The 20,591-nt window shown below is 41.7% G+C and overlaps 1 protein-coding gene across 13 annotated transcripts in view; it reads right to left on the reverse strand.

Annotated features, from left to right (window-relative positions):
* The window catches only part of SRCIN1 (SRC kinase signaling inhibitor 1), a 443,687-nt gene that overhangs the window by 342,875 nt on the left and 80,221 nt on the right, over positions 1 to 20,591 (reverse strand). For 11 of the 13 annotated variants that reach the window (XM_067470007.1, XM_067470008.1, XM_067470017.1 and 8 more), the window contains exon 2: positions 19,048 to 19,110. The exons of the other annotated variants lie outside the window; for them this stretch is intronic. In XM_067470007.1, coding sequence (XP_067326108.1) covers positions 19,048 to 19,110 — 63 coding nt within the window. The remainder of the gene's footprint in view (positions 1 to 19,047; positions 19,111 to 20,591) is intronic. 13 annotated transcript variants of the gene reach the window in all.

The following is a 20,591-nucleotide window of genomic DNA, read 5'->3' on the forward strand; positions in this document are numbered from 1 at the left end:
TTACTGCAGGTGTATCTACACTATAAAATTAATACTGTTGGACACCACTTTAACTGTCACAACTGAATGCTATGGAATCATGGAGCTGTAGTTTTATAAGATAATACTGCTCTATTCCACCTTGGTCAAAAAACATCTGGAATACTGTGTCCAATTCTGGGCACCACAATAGAAGGGTTGACAAGCTGGGATGTTTCCAGAGGATCAAGGATCTGGAGAACAAGCCCTATGAGGAGTGGCTGAAAGAGCTGGGCATGTTTAGCCTGCAGAAGAGAAGAAGGCTGAGAGGAGACATAATGACCATGTATAAATGTGAGGAGAAATCATAGGGAGGAGGGAGCAAGCTTTTTTCCTGCTACCCTGGAGATTAGGATGTGGAACAATGGCTTCAAACTACAGGAAAGGAGATTCCACCTGAACATTAGGAAGAAGTGCCTAACTATCAGAGCTGTTCAGCAGTGGAATTCTCTGTCCTGGAATGTGGTGGAGGCTCCTTCTTTGGAGGCTTTTAAACAGAGGTTGGATGGCCATCTGTCGGGGGTGCTTTGAATGCAATTTTCCTGCTTCTTGGCAGGGGGTTGGACTGGATGGCCCACAACGTATCTTCCAACTCCATGATTCTATGATCCTATGACTCTATGCTGGTGCCTCACCAAATTACACCTCCCGTGATTCCTCAGTGTTGAGTCATGGCAATTAAAGTAGTGTCAAAGTGCATTAATTCAACAGTGTAGATTCGCCCCATACCATCATTGTGGCTTACTAGGAAAAAAGGAGGAAGGGCATTTTACATAACTTATCCTGCCTCCTTCATTCATATTACCTGGGAGCCTCTGTTCCAACACTGATCTTTTTTGGGGGGAAATGTCTTGATTTATTCTAATTTAAAGTCAAGGCTCTGTTAGCAACACATTATTATCACCATGCTAAATGATAACAAACACTATCTCCCTCCTCCTTCCCCATTTGTATTTTGCTGCATTATATCAATATGAAAACCATGGGAAGAGGAATGTAAGCCAACTGGATGAGAAGCTTAAATTAATGATTTACAATAACTTAATGGAGGTCCGGCTCTCTCTTTTTTTCTTTTCTGAGCAGAAGCTGCTAAATCAGGCATGGGCAAACCTTTCTAACTTTGGGGGCCGCATGGCGGGCCAGAGTGGGCTAGGCAGGCCAGGATGGAGGGGGTTCTCCCAAAGTCCCCTCACTGCCCTTTCCTGCCCTTCCTCTTCTCTTTCAGAGGCAGAAAGTGAAGGAAAGATGGGAAACATTTGGATCCCAAAAGGGTTAGCCTTGGTGAGGATGACATGGTAGATGGAAGAGAAAAAGTATATCTATTAGACCCCATATTGTCTACTCCTGATATAGAATCCTAGAGATGGAAGAGACCCCCAAGGGCCATCCAGTCCATCCCTCTGCCTTGCTAGAAGGCACAATCAAAGCACTCCCAATAGACAGCCTCTACGGAAAAGGCTCCAGAGAGGGAGAATCCACCACACTCGGGAGTCTGCCTGCACCACTCTCCAACAGCTCTTACTCTCAGGAAGTTCTTCCTCATCTTTTCAGTTGAATCTCTTCCCCTGCCATTTGAAACCATTGCTCCCTTGTGCCCTGGTCTCTAGAGCAGCAAAAAGTCAGTTTTCCCCTCCTTCCTCCTCAGCGCCAACCACTGCTCTGAGCCAGTGAAGACAGGGGAGGCCAAGGGACAGTTCCACCTTGTCTCCTGTGCTATGCTAATATATAATATAATATAATATAATATATACATATAATATATACATATAATATTGATAATATTATAATGTAATGCAGTATAATACTACTAATAATATGATATTATAATTATATATTTTATATTAAATGTAATATTATTAATAATATTACAATATAATTGTATAGTACAATATAGTGATGTATAGAGCTGATATTGTACTGTGCTAATGGTATAATGTATTGTGTGTGTGTGTGTGTGTATCTTGTAAGCCACTCTGAGTCCCCTTCAGGGTGAGAAGGGAGGCATATACATGTTGCAAATAAATAAATAAATAAATGGGGCACCCTTTGAAATCTTGAAACATGGTTCTCATGTTCCCTCTCTACCTTTTCTTCTCTCGTTAAACATCCCCCAGAAGAAAAGAAGGAAGGAAAAAAGAAAGAAGGAAGGAAGGAAGGAAGAATGGATGGAAGGGAGGGAGGGAGGAAGAGATGGATGGAAGGAAGGAGTGGAGGGGACTGGAAGAGGGTGTGGAAAGACAAAAGGGAAGGAAGGGAGGGAGGGAGGGAGGAAGGAAGGAAGGGACGGAGGGACAGAGGGAGGGAGGAGAAAGAGAAAAAGGGGAAGGAGGAAGGAAGGAAAGGGGGAAGAAAGGATGAAAGTGTAGAAGGGAAGGAAGGAGGGAGGAAGGGAGAAAGAAAGAGAGAGGTAAGGATGGAGGAGAGGGAGGGAAAGAGAGAAGGAAGGAAAGATAGGATGGTGAGAGAAAGGAGTGCCTGGGAAAAGAGCCCAAGTGTTCACATCTGGTCCCTGAACCTAGGTTTGCCCATACCTGTGCTAAATGGTTCCAAACCTTTCGCCCACCTCCACTGCTTTTGTTTATTTTACTGTGGTGTGAATTACAATCTTCAGTCTTAGGAAAATTGTTCTGGTACTACAATTCTGGGGCTCGGGGATAATGGGTTGAAGGCTGGCAACAGCGAATTCACTTAGTTTGAGAAGGGGAAGTACAGTTCTGAGAGAGAGGCTGAATCCTAGAAGGAAGGACAAACACTGTCAAAGTGAAGGACAGGCAAGGACAAAAGGACCATGAATAAAGCAACAGAATGACAGGGCTGGTAGTACTGGGAGACGAGATGGCTGGCTCCTCTACAAGGAAATGAGGGCAGAATACAGAAGAAGCCTTTCACACTAGCAGCCTACAACAGATGTGCCTTTTGACTGCCAGGGCTGACTCTCCTTCTCTTGATCCCTATTTTGGATACAATGGATGAGAGATGTGTAAAAGCTTCCTAGAAATTACAGCATGGTACAAGGCTCTTTCTGGGCCACAGACAAAAAACAACAGTGTGCTCCATTTCCTCTTCACTTCTTGCAATGTTTAGTAAAGGCAACCCATGACATGACGTAAGTTATACATTCATCCATCCTGGCACTCATCCTTCCCTGCCAGCATCCTATAACGTCAAGTAGGATGGAGAAATAATAGGATGAATTCATGTCCTGTATTTTTCTGGCAAAATGTTGTGGAGGGAAATCAGAGACCATAAGCGTGGAGGTTGGTACTGTTGAATGGAGCTCTGTTGGGTTCTTAGATGTTTTACCAAGGAGAAATGACAAAATGACAAAATGTGATCTTCGCATTCAGTTTAGGAAAACATTTGGTGACACAGTGATTCCTGACTCTCCTTGTAGTGACTTCAGTTTTTTCTAGCTTTCTCCAAGTAACTTCTACAGAAGCAAAAACAAAAAAATCAATCTTTACTTTTCCCAAGGTTTTTTTTTTTTTGGCTTCGGGGGGGGGGGGGGGGGCATAACCTTGAAGAATTTATCCCCAGCCCTCCCTGAAACTCTGCTTCTTGCCAAGCACATTTGCCAATGCAGAAGTGAAGAGAGGGGTAGGACAGCATGGTGTGCTTCAGAGAGATACATAGAATAGGACTTGAATGCCTCACTATCACAACCTGGGTGAAAGCATTGTTCTAGTTTGAGTGAGAATTGTAAAATGAATTTGGCCATTGGGACACAGAAAACTGAAAAACCCAAGAAACCTGGTAGGAAGTGATAAAGCTTACATATCCTCTTCCAGTAGTCTTCTGTACCACTTGCCCTGTTGAAACGGTAAACAAAGAGGTCTAACTACTAGCAGTGAATCCATTATGAACTGAGTGAAACAGTATGGGCAATAAAACTCAATTCGTAATGATCCATACGAAGTAGGAAATACCTATTCTTAGCTTGCTTCTTTAGTTCATGCCATCAATAACAATAACTTGTTGATTGCAGAATTCTCCTTAAAGAATTTCGCTAGTCTTATTGACACTCTAGACATCCATCTTTCAGAATACAGTAGTCCTTCCACATCTGTGGGCTCTGGAGAGGCAATTTCCACTTGCTGCAGATTGTCATGTCCTATACATTGGGATCCATGGGGAACTGAATCCCCATGGTTCCAAAGGGGCCATTGTACCTCTAAATCAGCGGTCCTCAAACTAAGGCCTGGGGGCTGCATACGGCCCTCCAAGGTCATTTACCCAGCCCTCGCTCAGGGTCAACCTAACTCTGAAGTGACTTGAAAGCACACACCAACAACAACTATCCTATCTCATCAGCCAAAATCAGGCCCACACTTCCCATTGAAATATGAATAAGTTTATACTTGTTAAAATTGTTCTTTAATTATTGTATTGTTTTTAAGTGGTTTTTTTTTTTGCACTACCAATAAGATACGTGCAGTGTGCATAGGAATTAATTATTATTTTTTCAAATTATAATCCGGCCCTCCAACAGTTTGAGGGACTGTGACCCGGCCATCTGTTTAAAAAGTTTGAGGACCCCTGCTCTAAATCCTCAAATTCACTTCTGTTCTTCCTTGTCCGAAAATTTAGTTTGAACTTTATTGTAGAGAGGAACCCTATTTTCTATTGGTTTTGAAGTAATTTGCAACGGACTATAAATGTTACTGTTGTCATTGTCATATGCAATGAATTATAAATGTTACTGTTGTTACTCTCATACATCTTCAAGTTGACACTGACATCATAGAGTTCTGGGACCAGGTTTATTCAGGAAAGGTTTGTCATTGAATTATTCAAAATTTATTTATTTGTTCACTACTTAGTTATACTAATATCCCAGATTTCTTCTAACAAGCTGAAAGAAGCATTCTTTTTTGTGTCCTATTTGATCTTCATAATAGCCTTACAAATTACATCAGACTGAAAGAATGATTAGCCCAAGGTTACCCATTGAGTTTCATGGCTCAGTAGGGACTTGAACCTTAATATCACAAGTCCCAACCCAGTACTAATTTCTGCTGTATTCCACTGGCTTCTCTTTTGGTACAAACATAAGCTTCCATTTATTTGCCATCTCAGCCCTTTCAAACTGGATGTGAAGCAATGGGATATTTAAGACCGGGTCTTTAAAGAAATTGCAGGGAGTGCTGGGGAACATCTCCCATGTCTTGAGAGGTTGCATGTGGCTATATGTTTCCCATCCTGTCTCTAAATAATATTAGCAGATTGTTTGATAGCAACACTGCAATAGGCATCTTAGTATTCCTTTGTACACAATCTTCAAACTGTGTCACAAAATTCCTGAAAATGAAAATATTTTGATGCAACTTGATATGTAGGTGTGAGAAGAGTAAATTTGGTAATTTCTCATTAAATTGAGAACTGGGTGGGGGGATCCACTTATACTGAACTGTGAGGTGGGTAAGTCTAACAGAAGGCTAATAAAGGTTCATCCAGTGGTCTTCAACAATTGGTAGCTATTTAAGACTTTTGAACTCCGGACGAAGTGTGTTACTCATATACTGGAGCAGTTTCAGTGGGCATAGGATTCCAGAGGAAGAAGCAAAGCAGTTAAACCTCACTATTATCAGGTACTCTTCTTCACCCTTTCTCTTAAGAAGAGTCCTTCATGAGCATAGCCTGTTTGATCTAACATACTGTTTCTCATTATGACTAACTAGATCTCTCTAGAAAGACAAGAAGCAGGACATGAAGCCAATGCTCCCCACCCATTGCTGAGGCAGCCCAGTGCTTTCCCCTGGCTGCTTGTATGCAATTGCATACTTTTTCCAAACTTTTTCAGTTCCTATCTTGATTGATAGCTGTTGACAAACCCATTGATGATTTCGCCCAATCCCATTTAAATACATCTGAGATCATGTCAATCATCCCACTTGTTACATTTTTTTTTGTCGTGTCAGGAGCGTCCTGTTGTGAGAGAATTGGCCATCTGCAAGGACGTTGCCCAGGGGACGCCCGGATGATTTTGATGTGGGAGGCTTCTCTCATGTCCCCACATAAGGAGCTGGAGCTGATAGAAGGAGCTCATCCACCTCTCCCTGGATTCGAACCTGCAACCTGTCAGTCTTCAGTCCTGCTGGCACAGAGGTTTAACCCACTGCGCCACCAATTATACACTGTGTGAGAAACATTCTTTTTTCCTATATTTTCCACATTTCTGTTTCATTGGAAGACCACAAGTTCCAATATTTGAAAGGAAGACAAATTTTGGTTTACATACTTTTCATGTACTTTTACATACTTTTCATGTGTTGGTAGGACACAGAATGCCCAAATGACACACTGAAACAATTTAAGGAAACCATAGCAAAATGTACACTTTATCGTATATTTCCCATTATTGATCATCAGGTATACTTTGACTTAAGGCAACTATAAGAAAGGAGAGACCTCTAGGAGTCCTAGTCACCAACATCCCTGTTCAAGTCTTGCAAGCTCAGGGCTATAGCTTCCTTGATTGTATCACTTCATCTGTAAGATGGTCTCTTTTTTTCCCCTACTGCCTTCCTCTTATCTAAGATTTATCGTCTTTTCCATTGAGTAATGTATGTTATCTCATGATGCGTCCAAAGTACAATTGCCTGACTTTAGTCAATTTGGTGCCTACTGAGAATTTGCGCTTGATTTGCTCTCCCATTTCTCATATTTCTTCCATTTAACCTTCATATACAGCCAAGCTTCCAATTATATTCCATTACTGGGAGGGATCCATTTGTGCACATTTTATCAGTTTTCCAGTGTTTGAATTTGTTTTGAAGAGGTCACACTGGGTCATGTTTTAAGTCCTGAATATGCACTCAAAATTCTCGACTTCTCCAGCACAGCAAGACAACCCCCAAAATAAACTCCTGAGCCATGACATTCGCATCACCTCCAATGGCAATGTGGCAGCGCACATGGGCTGAGTGCCGACATGATTCGTTCTGCACCTTTCTTTAATGGAGGTCAAGGGTTGATGGCATCTGCAAAGGCCTCCACTTACAGTGCTCTTCGGTCCCCTTACAAGGCAGCCAAGGACAGCTCTCTCAGACCCAGACAGTTCTGTTCTCATTCTAATTCCAGCACATCAGACAGTAATTATAGGTATATCAACTATGCTGACAGATTGGAAGCTCATCATCTGCGCACCTGTCAGTGTTCAAATTGCAGACACCTCAGGAGATGGAAGAGAATGGAAAATGGGGAGGGGGGATGTCTCATTTCACCTCCCCAACCAACATTGTTTACTTTTTTTGGTAGACAATTTGTCTGAACACTTTCTCTGCAGCTCTGACAGAATCACAGAACAGTTGGAAAGGACAAAATCATCCTTTTCACTTCACAAACACCTTGTTACTCCCACTGTTCAACCTATAGATAATCTCCTATACCTATGGTTCCACCCTAGTTGTTTTAGCACCATGCTGTTGATTCATTTGGTTGTAAAATCAAGTAGAAGGACCAAGCACAGTGGTATAATATAAACAAATGTGCATAAGTATTACTGACATTCACAACTCTATTGCTTGCTGAATTAAAGCGCTTTTGGTCAAAGAAACTAAATTTTGGGTATAGAAAGTTTATAGACTTTTCTATAGCTTAGTAGCTAAAATGTATTTTATTAATGGACACTGGTTATAAGAATTGTATCCTTATTGGATACAAGCGACTTATGGTGACTTGTGGCTACATGCTTCACATCCTTGAGTGGAGGGTAACAAAAAAAGAATTTGGCAGGTTGGAATGTAATCAGAAAAATAGTCAGAAGTCTGAAATTCTATAGTATCCTAACAAGAAGAACTCAAAAAAAGAGAGATCCAGGGGTGTTAGCTTGTTGTTGTTGTTCATTCGTTCAGTCGTCTCCGACTCTTCATGACCTTATGGACCAGCCCACGCCAGAGCTCCCTGTCAGCCGTCACCACCCCCAGCTCCTTCAAGGTCAGTCCAGTCACTTCAAGGATGCCATCCATCCATCTTGCCCTTGGTCGGCCCCTGCAATTCAGTCAAAAGGTATGCCATTTTGGGGTCCATTTTTGGCTAACCCCTTATTCTGTTTACTGAGAAGTTACTCGAATCGGGAGGGGTGTTATTGTTTTCATTCGGCAAAGATACGGCTCACTGGCTACAATGGGAAATTTTAAAGGTTCAATCCTCAGTCATTTAAAGGCCTATCTGTATGAAACCTACCACAGTTGTAGACCCCATTTACAACTGCAGGCCTGCCAAGTTTCAAAACAATTAATCAATCTACTGATTTTTTAGAATTATTTTAAGTTCTAACCATAACATTTTAAAAAATAAGACAAACCACAAGAGAGGATTCTGGGAATTGTAGTCACTAGTTGTGTCCATTCTCAGCAATTCAGAGCATGGACACAACCAGGATTTTTATTGGCTGAGAAATAGGGAGAGAGAAAGCTTCAACTCCCATCATGCTCTGAGAGGAACCCAGAGACTTTTCAATGCCTTCCCCATGCAAGTGCTGCTGGGAATGGACAGACACTGCTGCTGTCGGGGAGGAAGGAAAATACACATCTTCTCCAGGAGCCCCATGGCAAACTCCTGCCTTGTGTACATTGCAGACTTAACTCTGTCCTCTCCAGTAGTCAATAAAATCCAGCTCTCTTAATCCATTTTGCCGAGCTTTTCGGTTCCCTTGCACTGGTTCTGTTTTCGGAGATTATATGAAACATACCACCAAATATTACTAATCATATATTGTCGAAGGCTTTCATGGCCGGAATCACTGGGTTGTTGTGGGGTTTTTTGGGCTATATGACCATGTTCTAGAGGCATTTTCTCCTGACGTTTCATCTGCATCTGTGGCAAGCATCCTCAGAGGTACCTTACTACCTCTGAGGATGCTTGCCATAGATGCAGGCGAAATGTCAAGAAAAAATGCCTCTAGAACATGGTCATATAGCCCAAAAAAACCCTACAACAACCCATTACTAATCATTTTAGTTCAAACTGATTCAAGCCCAAACCTAGTGTTAGCTGCTTTTAGAAGACACAATGCTGTATGAAAGACTAGTAATTTCCGTCTTTGAAACATGAAATAATTGAGTATGCCAGATTTGTATATATGCAAAGATGTTTATAATACATGATAAATTTCTGCATAAGAAAGAAATGGGGAAAGACAAACATCAGGAGGAGGAGAAAATGAATATGCAAATACAACTATCCCCATCCCATAATGATGTAAAATGCATCTGGCAGACTTCAAAAGTGCACATAGTAACTTCTCAGGTCAACAGTAGCTTATAAAGGAAGTGCCTCTCCTTCCTTCTTCAACTCTTGTTTCTATTTAAAGAGGCATATTGTGGCACAGAGCAATTCTGCACCTTTCTAGTTTGACAAAATCAAAAGCTTGCACAACAAACCAGCATTTTCAGATGCCCCAGGTTGCGACTCACAAAAATGTCAGAAAGCATAGGAATTAAACCCCTCCAGCCTCTAGACCTGACAGGGTAGCTGTCACAACCTCAGGAAGGATTTACTTTCTCCAGCCATAGTAACACTCAACTATTTTGTCACTTCAGAAGCAGTGCAGCTGCCACTTTAGGGGTGGGGGTTCCTTCCACTTAGGGATGGGAGGCTAAAACATAGAATACTTTGCTGTCCAGAGGTCTAGAAAGAAAGGAGTCTAGGTTGCTAGTCTCTTGCCAATTGGGTTGCCAGCTGAAACATATATTTTTTTGCCAAATGGAAACTAATGTTATGGAAATCATGGTATGTGGGGGAGGCGAAATATTGAAAACTTCAAAGACTGGGAAGACCCTCAGGGATTTGTTGTCGAAGGCTTTCATGGGTTGCTGTGAGTTTTCCTGACTGTATGGCCATGTTCCAGAAGCATTCTCTCCTGATGTTTCACCCACTTCTATGGAAGGCATCCTCAGAGGTTGTGAGGTCTGTTAGAAACTAGGAAAATCATATCTGTGGAATGTCCAGGATGGGAGGGTGACTGAATGATCAAGGGTCTGGCGAACAAGCCCTATGAGGTGCGGCTTAAAGAGCTGGGCATGATTAGCCTGAAGAAGAGAAGGCTGAGAGGAGACATGATAGCCATGTATAAATATGTGAGAGGAAGTCATAGGGAAGAGGGAACAAGCTTGCTTTCTGCTGCCCTGGAGACCAGGATGCAGAACAATGGCTTCAAACTACAAGAAAGGAGATTCCATCTGAACATTAGGAAGAACGTCCTGACTGTGAGAGCCGTTCAGCAGTGGAGTGTGGTGGAGGCTCCTTCTTTGGAAGTTTTTAAACAGAGGCTGAATAGCCATCTGTCAGGGGGTGCTTTGAATGCAGTGTTCCTGCTTCTTGGCAGCGGGTTGGTCTGGATGGCCCACGAGGTCTCTTCCAACTCTATTATTCTATGATTCTGTGATTCTATGGTGTTACCTGTAGGTTATCCTGGGACAAACTAAGCTCATGTATTTTACATTACTCAGGCTCCAATTACATTATCAGATAAAATCCAGAATATCTGCTTTGAACTGGATTATATGGCAGTGTAAACTCATATAATCCAGTTCAAAGCAGATATTTCTGGATTATCTGATTTGATAATCTGGATTATATAGCAGTGGAGATCCAGCTTCAGAAATGCAGGTGGTTCCTTTTTTATATGAGTTAAGGTACACTGACCTATGGATAAGTCAATCCAGGAGTTTGGGATTGATTTTTGACTAAATGCACACACACACACACAGAGACACATACATACATACATACAGTAATTGATGGTCTATAACATGGAAACAAGGATAAGATTATTAGTGGTTACTAATCCTGATGGCTTTGCGTTACCTCCTATATTGGAAACAATAAACAACTTCATACGAGTTAGAGGAGAATACAAGTGCTATGGCACTAATGTCTAGCTTGTAGGCTTTTACCATTAGCTATGTTGACTGGGGCTTCTGTGAATTGTATATCAGTTGGAAGTCTAAATATTCATGGCCAAATACTTTTCAGGGAGTCCTGGGAGACATATTTTTAGTGTCTGCAGGTGAACTGGTAATAATAATAATAATAATAATAATAATAATAATAATAATAATAACAATAATAAGCCGTTATCAGGACCTCAAAATCGAACTGCAAAGGCTCTGGCATAAACCAGTACAGGTGGTCCCAGTGGTCATCGGCACACTGGGTGCCATGCCAAAAGATATCAGCCGGCATTTGGAAACAATAAACATTGACAAAATCACAATTTGTCAACTGCAAAAGGTCACCTTACTTGGATGAGCACACATTGTTCAAAAATACATCACACAGTCCTAGACACTTGGGAAGTGTCCGACTTGTGATTTTGTGATATGAAATCCACCATATAGATCTCGTTTGCTGTGGCATACTGTGTTTTTGTGTCAGTGACATATAATAATAATAATAATAATAATAATAATAATATACTGTACTTTATTTATATTCTGCTCTATCTCCTCAAGGGGACTCAGAGCAGGTTACAGGGTAAACATATGGCAAACATTCAATGTCGTTATACAATTTACAAGAAAGACAGACAGTACATAAACAGAGGCAAGGCTTATAGGATGGATGGCTTATAGGACGGATGGCTGCACATGCAAATTGATCTGTGTGCACCATTCATCGTTCTCTCCTAAATAACGTCATAAGAAGATTCCAATGTGTTCTTTCCATTATTGTGTCAAGTCAAACATCTTGGAGAGCCTGCTTGAACCACAGGGATTTGGTGCAAGCATACAGTGTCCTTGTACAGGGAACAGGCTCAATTATAAATGCAGAAATGCCAGGATTGAAATAGAATCATATGAATTAAGACAGCAATATTTGTTTGTGCATTTATTATTTTTTCCCGGGCATGACTTTTTGCTTTGTGTTATCTGTTGTTCAGAAAAATGGTAATTTTAATTAAAAGGCGAAATGGAAATTGACTTGAAGCACAGAGTTATTAAAAAGCCATTGAGGCTTTGACTGATTTCTCCCCATGCTGCCTGCTGCGGGAGGGCAATTATATGGCAACTGGGAGTGCTGATGCTTGGGTCTCTCTCCAAGGAGGCACTAAGTGGGAGGGTTGAGAGAGAATTGTTAAGTGGCTTGGGAGAGCAAACGGCATTCTCTCAATCTTCTCCCATACACAATCTCTACTCACTTGCCTCTGCTGCTTTTCCTACTAGTTTCTCAGTTAGATAGGAAAAACTTCCTGAAGGTGAGAAAAGGAATCAGCTTGGAAAAATCATGGAGACTGACATGGTAGACAGAGAAAGAGGTTATCTTAAATGATGGGGATGTAAAGAAAGTGGACAGGCTAGCAACCATGGCACAGTGTTGGAAACTGTATTGTCGAAGGCTTTCATGGCCGGAATCACTGGGTTTTTGTAGGCTTTTTCATGCTATATGGCCATGTTCTAGAGGTATTCTCTCCTGACGTTTCGCCTGCATCTATGGCAAGCATCCTCAGAGGTAGTGAAACATTACTTTTTTTTTGGACTACTATGCCCCAAATCCCCCAGCTATTGTGGTCAATGATCATACACAAAGAGGGACTTGTTATTTATTCGTTCAGTCACTTCTGACTCTTCATGATCTCATGGACCAGCCCACCCCAGAGCTCCCTGTCGGTTGTCACCACTCCCAGCTCCTTCAAGGTCAAGCCAGTCACTTCAAGGATGCCATCCATCCATCTTGCCCTTGGTCAGCTCCTCTTCCTTTTTTCTTCCATTTTCCCCAGCATCATTGTCTTCTCCAAGCTTTCCTGTCTTCTCATTATGTGGCCAAAGTACTTCATATTTGCCTCTAAAATATCCTTCCCCCCAGTGAGCAGTTAGGCTTTATTTCCTGAAGTATCGACTGGTTGGATCTTCTGGCGGTCCAAGGCACTCTCAGAATTTTCCTCCAGCATCACAATTCAAAAGTGTCTATCTTCCTTCGCTCAGTCTTCCTTATGGTCCAGTTCTCACATCCATAGGTTACTATGGGGAATACCATTGCTTTAACTATGCAGATCTTCATTGCCAGTGTGATGTCTCTACTCTTCACTATTTTATCGAGATTGGTCATTGCTCTCCTGCCAAGAAGTAAACGTCTCCTGATTTCCTGACTGCAGTCTGTGTCTGCAGCAATCCCCGCACCTAGAAATACAAAGTCTGTCATTGCCTCCACATTTTCTGCCTCTATTTGCCAGTTGTCAATCAGTCTGGTTGCCATCATCTTGGGCTTTTTTATGTTTAACTGCCACCCAGCTTTTACACTTTCTTCTTTCACCTTGGTTAGAAGGTAAGCTTGGTTGATTAAAAAAATGGTTCAAAACTTGTTTTGGATGTAGGGGGCGCTGGTTGTTCAATTCAGAAAAGAATTCAGAATTTTTCCGGGGGGAAATGTGGAACTTTCCAAAATTTCCGAAATTTCCAAATTGCTTCGTTAATGGTGGACACGATTTCACAACAGCCCTTCTCCCTGCCCTGGTTCTCTGCTGCCCTGCTCTTCTTCCCCCCACTCCCAACAGCAACAACACACAAGCAGCTGCAAGGCAGTCAGGCAGGCAACAGCCCTGCTCCCAGCCCTTCTCCACTTACCCTGCTCTTCCAACAGCTGTTCAGCCTACCTCCTTTCACAACCTCTCTTCCCTTTCTCTTTCCCCTTCCCTTCCTGGGCTCACTATGAGCCTCTGAGCTATGTGCTGCCCTTTATATAGCATGATGTCTGCCATGCCGAAACCCCACCCCTCCCCAAAACCTTTCCCCTCATTGGCTGGGAGGCAAGCATCCCAGCATGCAAGCTGCTTGCCTCCAAATGCTGAGTCACTTCTGACTCACTTCCTGAGTCGGAAGAAAAATGGCAAGAGAAGCTTTGGAAGGGCAAAGGGACTTTCAGTTTTCTTAAAAACTTCGAAATGGCTTCAGAAAGGTAATTTTTCTGACTTTATTCCAAATTATGAAGATTCCGATGGTACCTAACCGTGCCTATTAGAAGGCTCCTTAGATCCTCCTTGCTTTCAGTCATCAAAGTGGTATCATCTGCATATCTAAGGTTGTTAATGTTTCTTCCAGCCCTGGATTCGTCAAGCCCTGCACATCGCATGATGTGTTCTGCATACAAGTTGAATAGGTTGAGTGAGAGTATAGGGGCTATGGGGACTAGAATTTAAAAAAATAGCTTTTCTGGTGGGTAAGATTGATGGAATGTTACAAACAGGCAAGAGAAAGCATATTTTAACACAACACAGAGTTGTGTTGTGTTCATGGAATTAACTGCCACAAAACATGCCAACTGGTCTTCCAGCTGAGAAACCTTCAAGAGGGGAGTCATCTTAGTTGTGGAAGATAAATTTATCACTGCTATTAGTCATCATGGCTCTATGCTACTTTCAGGTCAATAGCTAGCTGCTGAGGAACAGCAGCCAGAGAGGGCTGTTAACCTTACTTCCTCCCTGTATGCTTCTTAAAAGCATCTTGTTGACCACTGTGTGCAGCAGAATGTTTGACTGGAGGTGCTTTTTGATTTGATTCAGCAGGGCTCTTGTCATACTCTTAACCTTTTGGAGGTTTTACAGGCAAATATTGAAAGGTACAAAGAATATTCTCTCCCTACTCCACAACACTGGAGAACTGAGCTTTTAATAATGGGAGACAGGGCATGCTTGAAAAACAAATAAAAGAAGATCAAGCAACAGGAAGCTGGTGCCCACAGCTGTGTCTCCCTCCGTCTCCAATATCTGCCAATGTTGCTTTCCTGCTTGGAATTTTACTGCACTGTGTAATAAGGAGCAATCAACTGTTGGTGGCTTTCATCCATTTCCAGCCAATTACTCAGCTTAGTCACAAAAATGGGGGTACATTGAGCGAAACGTGAGTAACATCTTTTTTTTTAAACCACGAAGAATTGGAGGTGGGGGAGCTAAACATCTTCCAGGGGTGGAAGACTCCCAGCTGTCTCTGCTCATGGCCATCACTGTATCTTGTAGCAATTAATTGTACGGGTTAATTATGCACCACTTGAAGGAGTGCTTTCCTCTGCATTAAAGTTGCTGCAAATCAGTTTCACTGGATTACTCACTAAGGGCTTATTCAAGAGATAAACTGAAAGGCTGTCCTTGTGGCACTCTAGCATCTGTTGAAAGAGTCATTTCTTCCCAATTCTCTGCTGCTCACTGGTGGCATCCATGGTGCGTTCATGGTGTGGTGAATCTACTCTGGGTTTTACTCAAGACCTTAAAAGACAACCAAAGTTCTTTTCCCATACCTTGGACACAGAATTTAACATCTGAATGAGGCCAAGGGTGCATTTATTGTGTCCGTGATATAGATGCCACTGGTCACCTTTGGATCATAAAGCTGCTTTTATTTATTTATTTACTATTATTATTATTAAACTTTATTTGTACCCCGCTAGCATCTCTTGAAGGCCAATGCCTCAATACACAACATAACAATACACTTAAAGCAAATTAAAACAATTAAAGCAGTATTAAAACAACAAAACCACAAGCAATAAACAATACATCAAACAGGATAAACCTAGGCCGGGCCAGAGTAAAGGGTACATATATTTGTATACCACCCTTCTCAGCCCGCAGGCGACTCAAGGCGGTTTACAGAGGCAACAATTCAATGCCCAACAACACCATAAAAACATTTTAAAACATTAACATATAATATAAAACCATAGCAAGATCAATAAGACATAAATCATTTGCGTGTCCTAGTTCAACCGTTGTCCAATCTCATCATCCAGTTGTTCCATATTTCTATGTCTGTTACACTGCATTTTCAAACGCTTGCTCAAACAGCCAAGTCTTGACTTTTTTCTGGAATGTTAAAAGGGAGGGGGGCAATCTAATGTCCCTAGGAAGGGCATTCCATAGCTGAGGGGCCACCACTGAGAAGGCCCTGTCTCTTGTCCCCACCAAACGTATTGTGACGCAGGCGGGATTGAGAGCAGGGCCTCCCCAGACTTTCTTAACATCCTAGGTGGTTCATAAGGGGAAATGCGTTCGGACAGGTAAGTTGAGCCAGAACCGTTTAGGGCTTTATAGGCTGAAGCCAGCACTTTGAATTGTGCCCGGTAGCAAACTGGCAGCCAGTGGAGCTGGAGCAACAGAAGAGTTGTATGCTCCCTGAGCACCGCTCCTGTTAGTAATCTGGTTGCCATCTGTTAGACCATTTGAAGCTTCCGGATAGTCTTTAAAGGCAACCCCTCGTAGAGCACGTTGCAGTAGTCTATACAGGATGTAACCAGAATTCCCCAATCATCAAGAGAATTCAGTCTAACAAATTGTGGAAGTTATAGTAAAAAAAAGTTCAATATGAATATGATCCAGGGATTGGAAAGCAGTTATGTTGCTCCCCATGTTCGGGCCCTTCCACACAGTCCTATATTCCAGAATATCAAGACAGAAAATCCCACATTATCTGAGTATGGACTTAGATAACCCAGTTCAAAGCAGAAAAATCTCAGAATTTTCCTCCAGCACCACAGTTCAAAAGCATCTATATTCCTCAGCTCAGACTTCCTTATAGTCCAGCTCTCACATCCATAGGTTACTATGGGAAATACCATTGCTTTGACTATGCAGATCTTCGTTGCCAGTGTGATGTCTCTACTCTTCACTAGAGACACTAGAAAAGTAGAAATAGTAACTCTACTCTTCACTAGCCCGATTTTACACCAGCAAAAAAGGTGACTTGTTTCAGAGCATATCCAGGGGAAAAATAGCAAACATCCAGATATATAACCTTTATGGTACATGTGAAAAACTGGTCCAGTTCTAATTCTGAACCAGCCTGATTGTTTACATGAGGTAGTGCTGCCATTCCATTTTCCCTGAGCTCCATGGCACAGGGAAAGGGAAGGTGGCACTTACCTTTTGTTATTGTTTGTCAGTGGAGTGGCAGCCACTGAGGTCCAGAGAGCTCCTGGCCATCACTGGGAGCCTTTACCGATGTTGGTAAAGGTGCCCTGAAGGAAGAAGATTGCCCCTAGCTCCCATTTTTTTGGGAGCTGAGAGGCATAAACATATTGGCAGAATTTGGGGCTGGTCTGAAGTGATGAAGATATGGAGAGAAAAATGGCAGCCCCACCTTGTGTTAGAGTTCTATGTCCATTCCTTTTCTTTAAAAAAAGTAATAATATTGAGTGAGCATACTCTTAAAAATATCTTGAGCATAATGGGCACTTAACCCTTACTTTCATTCATAAGATAGGGTAGCATATCATCCATCAGGCTACATTTTTTTTATGACAGCGAGCAACTTTTTGGAACGTATTTATGAGGCTGACAAAAAAGATGAATAAATAATAGCAGTACACATTTCTATTCTTTGAATGTTTTACTTTTTTTTAAAAGTCTTTCTAATTTAAAAAGGTTTAAGCTTTTTCTTGGCAGCTGTCTCACTTTAAAATGCGTCTCACCAAAAACATTTGAAGTCGGCACTTGCCGTGGAAATAAAATCTATTATTGTGACAGACGCAGCAGGGGCTGCTGCTTTGAGGACTGCGGTGCATTTTGCTTTTCCATTATTATATTCTTATTGTTTTTTAAAAGTCTTTACTACAATACAACCACAATCATTCTCCTAAAGATGGAGTCTCTTTGAATAAAGACTGCTGGATATGACAATAGCAATAAGGAAACCACTGCAGATGACCCTGAGCCTTCTATATTCAATCAGCCTTTTTAAAACAGAGGTATTTTACATAGTATATAAGGTATGGAAAAAACAAAACAAAACAAAACCCGATACCATCAAAAGATTCCATGAACAGATTTTTATAAAACATACTAAATTTCTGCTACGCTAGTCCTCTTAAACATGGTGACCTTCAGTTGTGTTGGACTACAATTCTAATGAAGGCCATGTCGAGAATTGAAATACAAAACATCTAGTGAGCATCACATTGGGATAGGCTAGCATAAACAGCATTTTTGCATAAGCAACCAACAGTAGAGATTGCCAGTTTTAGGATCTCATCACACTAGTGCAGTGGTTCTCAACCTGGGGTCCCCAGATGTTTTTGGCCTTCAACTCCCAGAAATCCAACCAGCTGGTAAACTGGCTGGGATTTCTGGGAGTTGTAGGCCAAAAACATCCGGGGACCCCAGGTTGAGAACCACTGCACTAGAGGATGAATCCACTTTAAATCCAGTTGATGCCTCCTGTAGAATTCTGGGGTTTGTGGTTTAGGGAGGAGCCTTTAACAGCCTCACTAAACTACAAAGTCCAGAATTCTGCAGGAGGCAGAAATCAGATTTAAAGTGGATTCAATCTCTAGTGTGATGAAGTACTTAGATACACTAGCAGGCTTAGGACTTTATCACATTAAGGTGACAGACTAGCATAGAAATAATGCCACGTGCAACCTGTTTCTGCTCAGCCACCCACAAATACAGACTCATCCCCCACTACTGAAGGGAAAATCTTTTAAACTCCTCCCCTACCATGCTCAAAAATGTCCACACAGAAGAATACAGCACATTGCTACCACATGTTGCAGGCCTCCCTGGGTCAATTTTGAAGCTCAAAACATGATGAGAATAGCTGATACTCTCTACAAGCATTTGGAGTCAAATGTTATTGGGAGTCAGCAATGTCTGACCATCAACCCTAAACATCAGGGTCTCCAAGTCACAATGAACACAAGCACCAAACCAAAGAAAATAGTAGAACAATGTTCAACAGTTTCTTCTTGGCCAAGAATGGCTTAGCAGGTCTGATACCTTTACAAAGTCAGTATACATTGAAGAACACCAATTCTTCACCCTTAGGAAAAGTAGTATTAACATCATACTTTCCAAATCAAGAAGCAACAGCGTTTTTTTTCTTTTGACAACAAGAGTGCCAAGACTACCAAAACTGAGATAACAGGGAATGGGTTGATTAGAAAAGGAGATCCGAGTGCAACATGAGGAGGTTGCAATGATTAGAACGGTGGCAGGATGGATGGGTGGTTTTGGAGGAACACTTAAATGGTGGAGGATGGAAGGGACGGGGGTCTGAAACGTCCATCCCACCCATGGATCCAGTCACCCCGTTTACTAACCTGGTGACTTTAAACAAAGGGAACAGAGTCCAGGTTTCTTCCCTCCTGCAATTCGCTCGACGCCTAGTTAAGGACAGGAAAGGAGGACATTCAGGAACAAATTCAGAAAGGGATTTGTGGGGTGGGGGTCAGAGGGCTGGGGATGAACGAGGGGGTGCAGGAGATAAATATATTGGATCAAACGGTGGTGTGAGTTGGTTTTATTTTTAAACAAACAACATCAGGAAATATTTTTGTTTAAAAACAGATTCAAAACAAACACGATGAAAGATGGGAAAGGACAGAAAAGGCCATCATTTTTGCATCTCCACATATAGTGGCCTTGGCTGTTTGTGCTTCCTCTGCAACAGACACAGGGGTTAAAGAAAACTTAACAAACCAAAACATTTGGGTTCCGTTCATCAACTTACCAGCTCCACTGGAGAGGTTTGGATCCTGTGTACTCCTCCCTCCCTTACATATCCTCATGTGCAAGATGAACATTGTCCATGTGTACAAAACCTCAATTCACATCTTCCCCAGAATGGATGTAAAATTGGAATCTGCACCTAGCATCCTTATTACAGGCTATAGAAGGTAAGAGAGGAGACATAGTTGCTCATTTTTGTGTGAAGAGCAGTGTGAGTCCAGGAAGCATCTCGGTCAGTCTGCATAATACACTGGGGTGCTTTTGCAAATCTTGGGTACAATTCATTAAAACAATCTTGGAGCTTGGAAATGTTAATTTAGGATCTAGAATTACCAAATTCTCCCTATCACCTTGGCCTTTGGGGAGGGGAACATCATTTTTCCAAACACTGTCTGTATACATGCTACAATTCTACATTAAGAAAGCCCACAGAATGTGGATGCAGTTGTAGAACTTAGCTACCCAACATCTCCGGCTTTGTTTTATAGCAAATATGAATACGCATTTGACAGCATGTGAACAAGAACTGATGAACTCTCACAAACCACACAGAGGGGGATGCTAAAGATGCTTTGTGGTTAACGGTATTCATATCCCCACATATTTCTCTGCCTTTTTTAGGATTGACAGGAGCAGAATTAATCATCCAAAAGAATAAGCACAAGAGAAAATAAATGATTTGCAGTCATGAAAAAGCCACACCAAAATTTCTAATTTTTGGAATGTGTACAAGATTTAGAATTATCTTTTTGCAGAATTGGGGTTATTTTAATACAGAAATTTGATTATTTTTTTATCACAGTATAAAACTAGAGATATTTTCAACAATTGCATGGGAAAAAAACCAGAAAATACATTTGCTACCTTCTTCAACTGTCTGCATCCTCCTCACACAAATAATTACATGCATGAAAATGTCCCTTGAAATCAACATGCAATGCATATGGAAATCTAGTAACCGAGAGCTAATTTTATTAATTTCTATGCATAACACTAGAGCACAAAAACTACCTTTTATGGACAGATATTCACCCTCATACACAAAAGGCATGTACTCACCTGCACATGACCTTACCCAAGGGACAATGAGATCACACATAATCAGTAATTGGAGTCTTCAAATCTACAGAAAATG

The sequence above is a fragment of the Anolis sagrei genome, chromosome 6 (genome assembly GCF_037176765.1).
Source record: "Anolis sagrei isolate rAnoSag1 chromosome 6, rAnoSag1.mat, whole genome shotgun sequence".
Lineage (NCBI taxonomy): Eukaryota > Metazoa > Chordata > Lepidosauria > Squamata > Dactyloidae > Anolis > Anolis sagrei.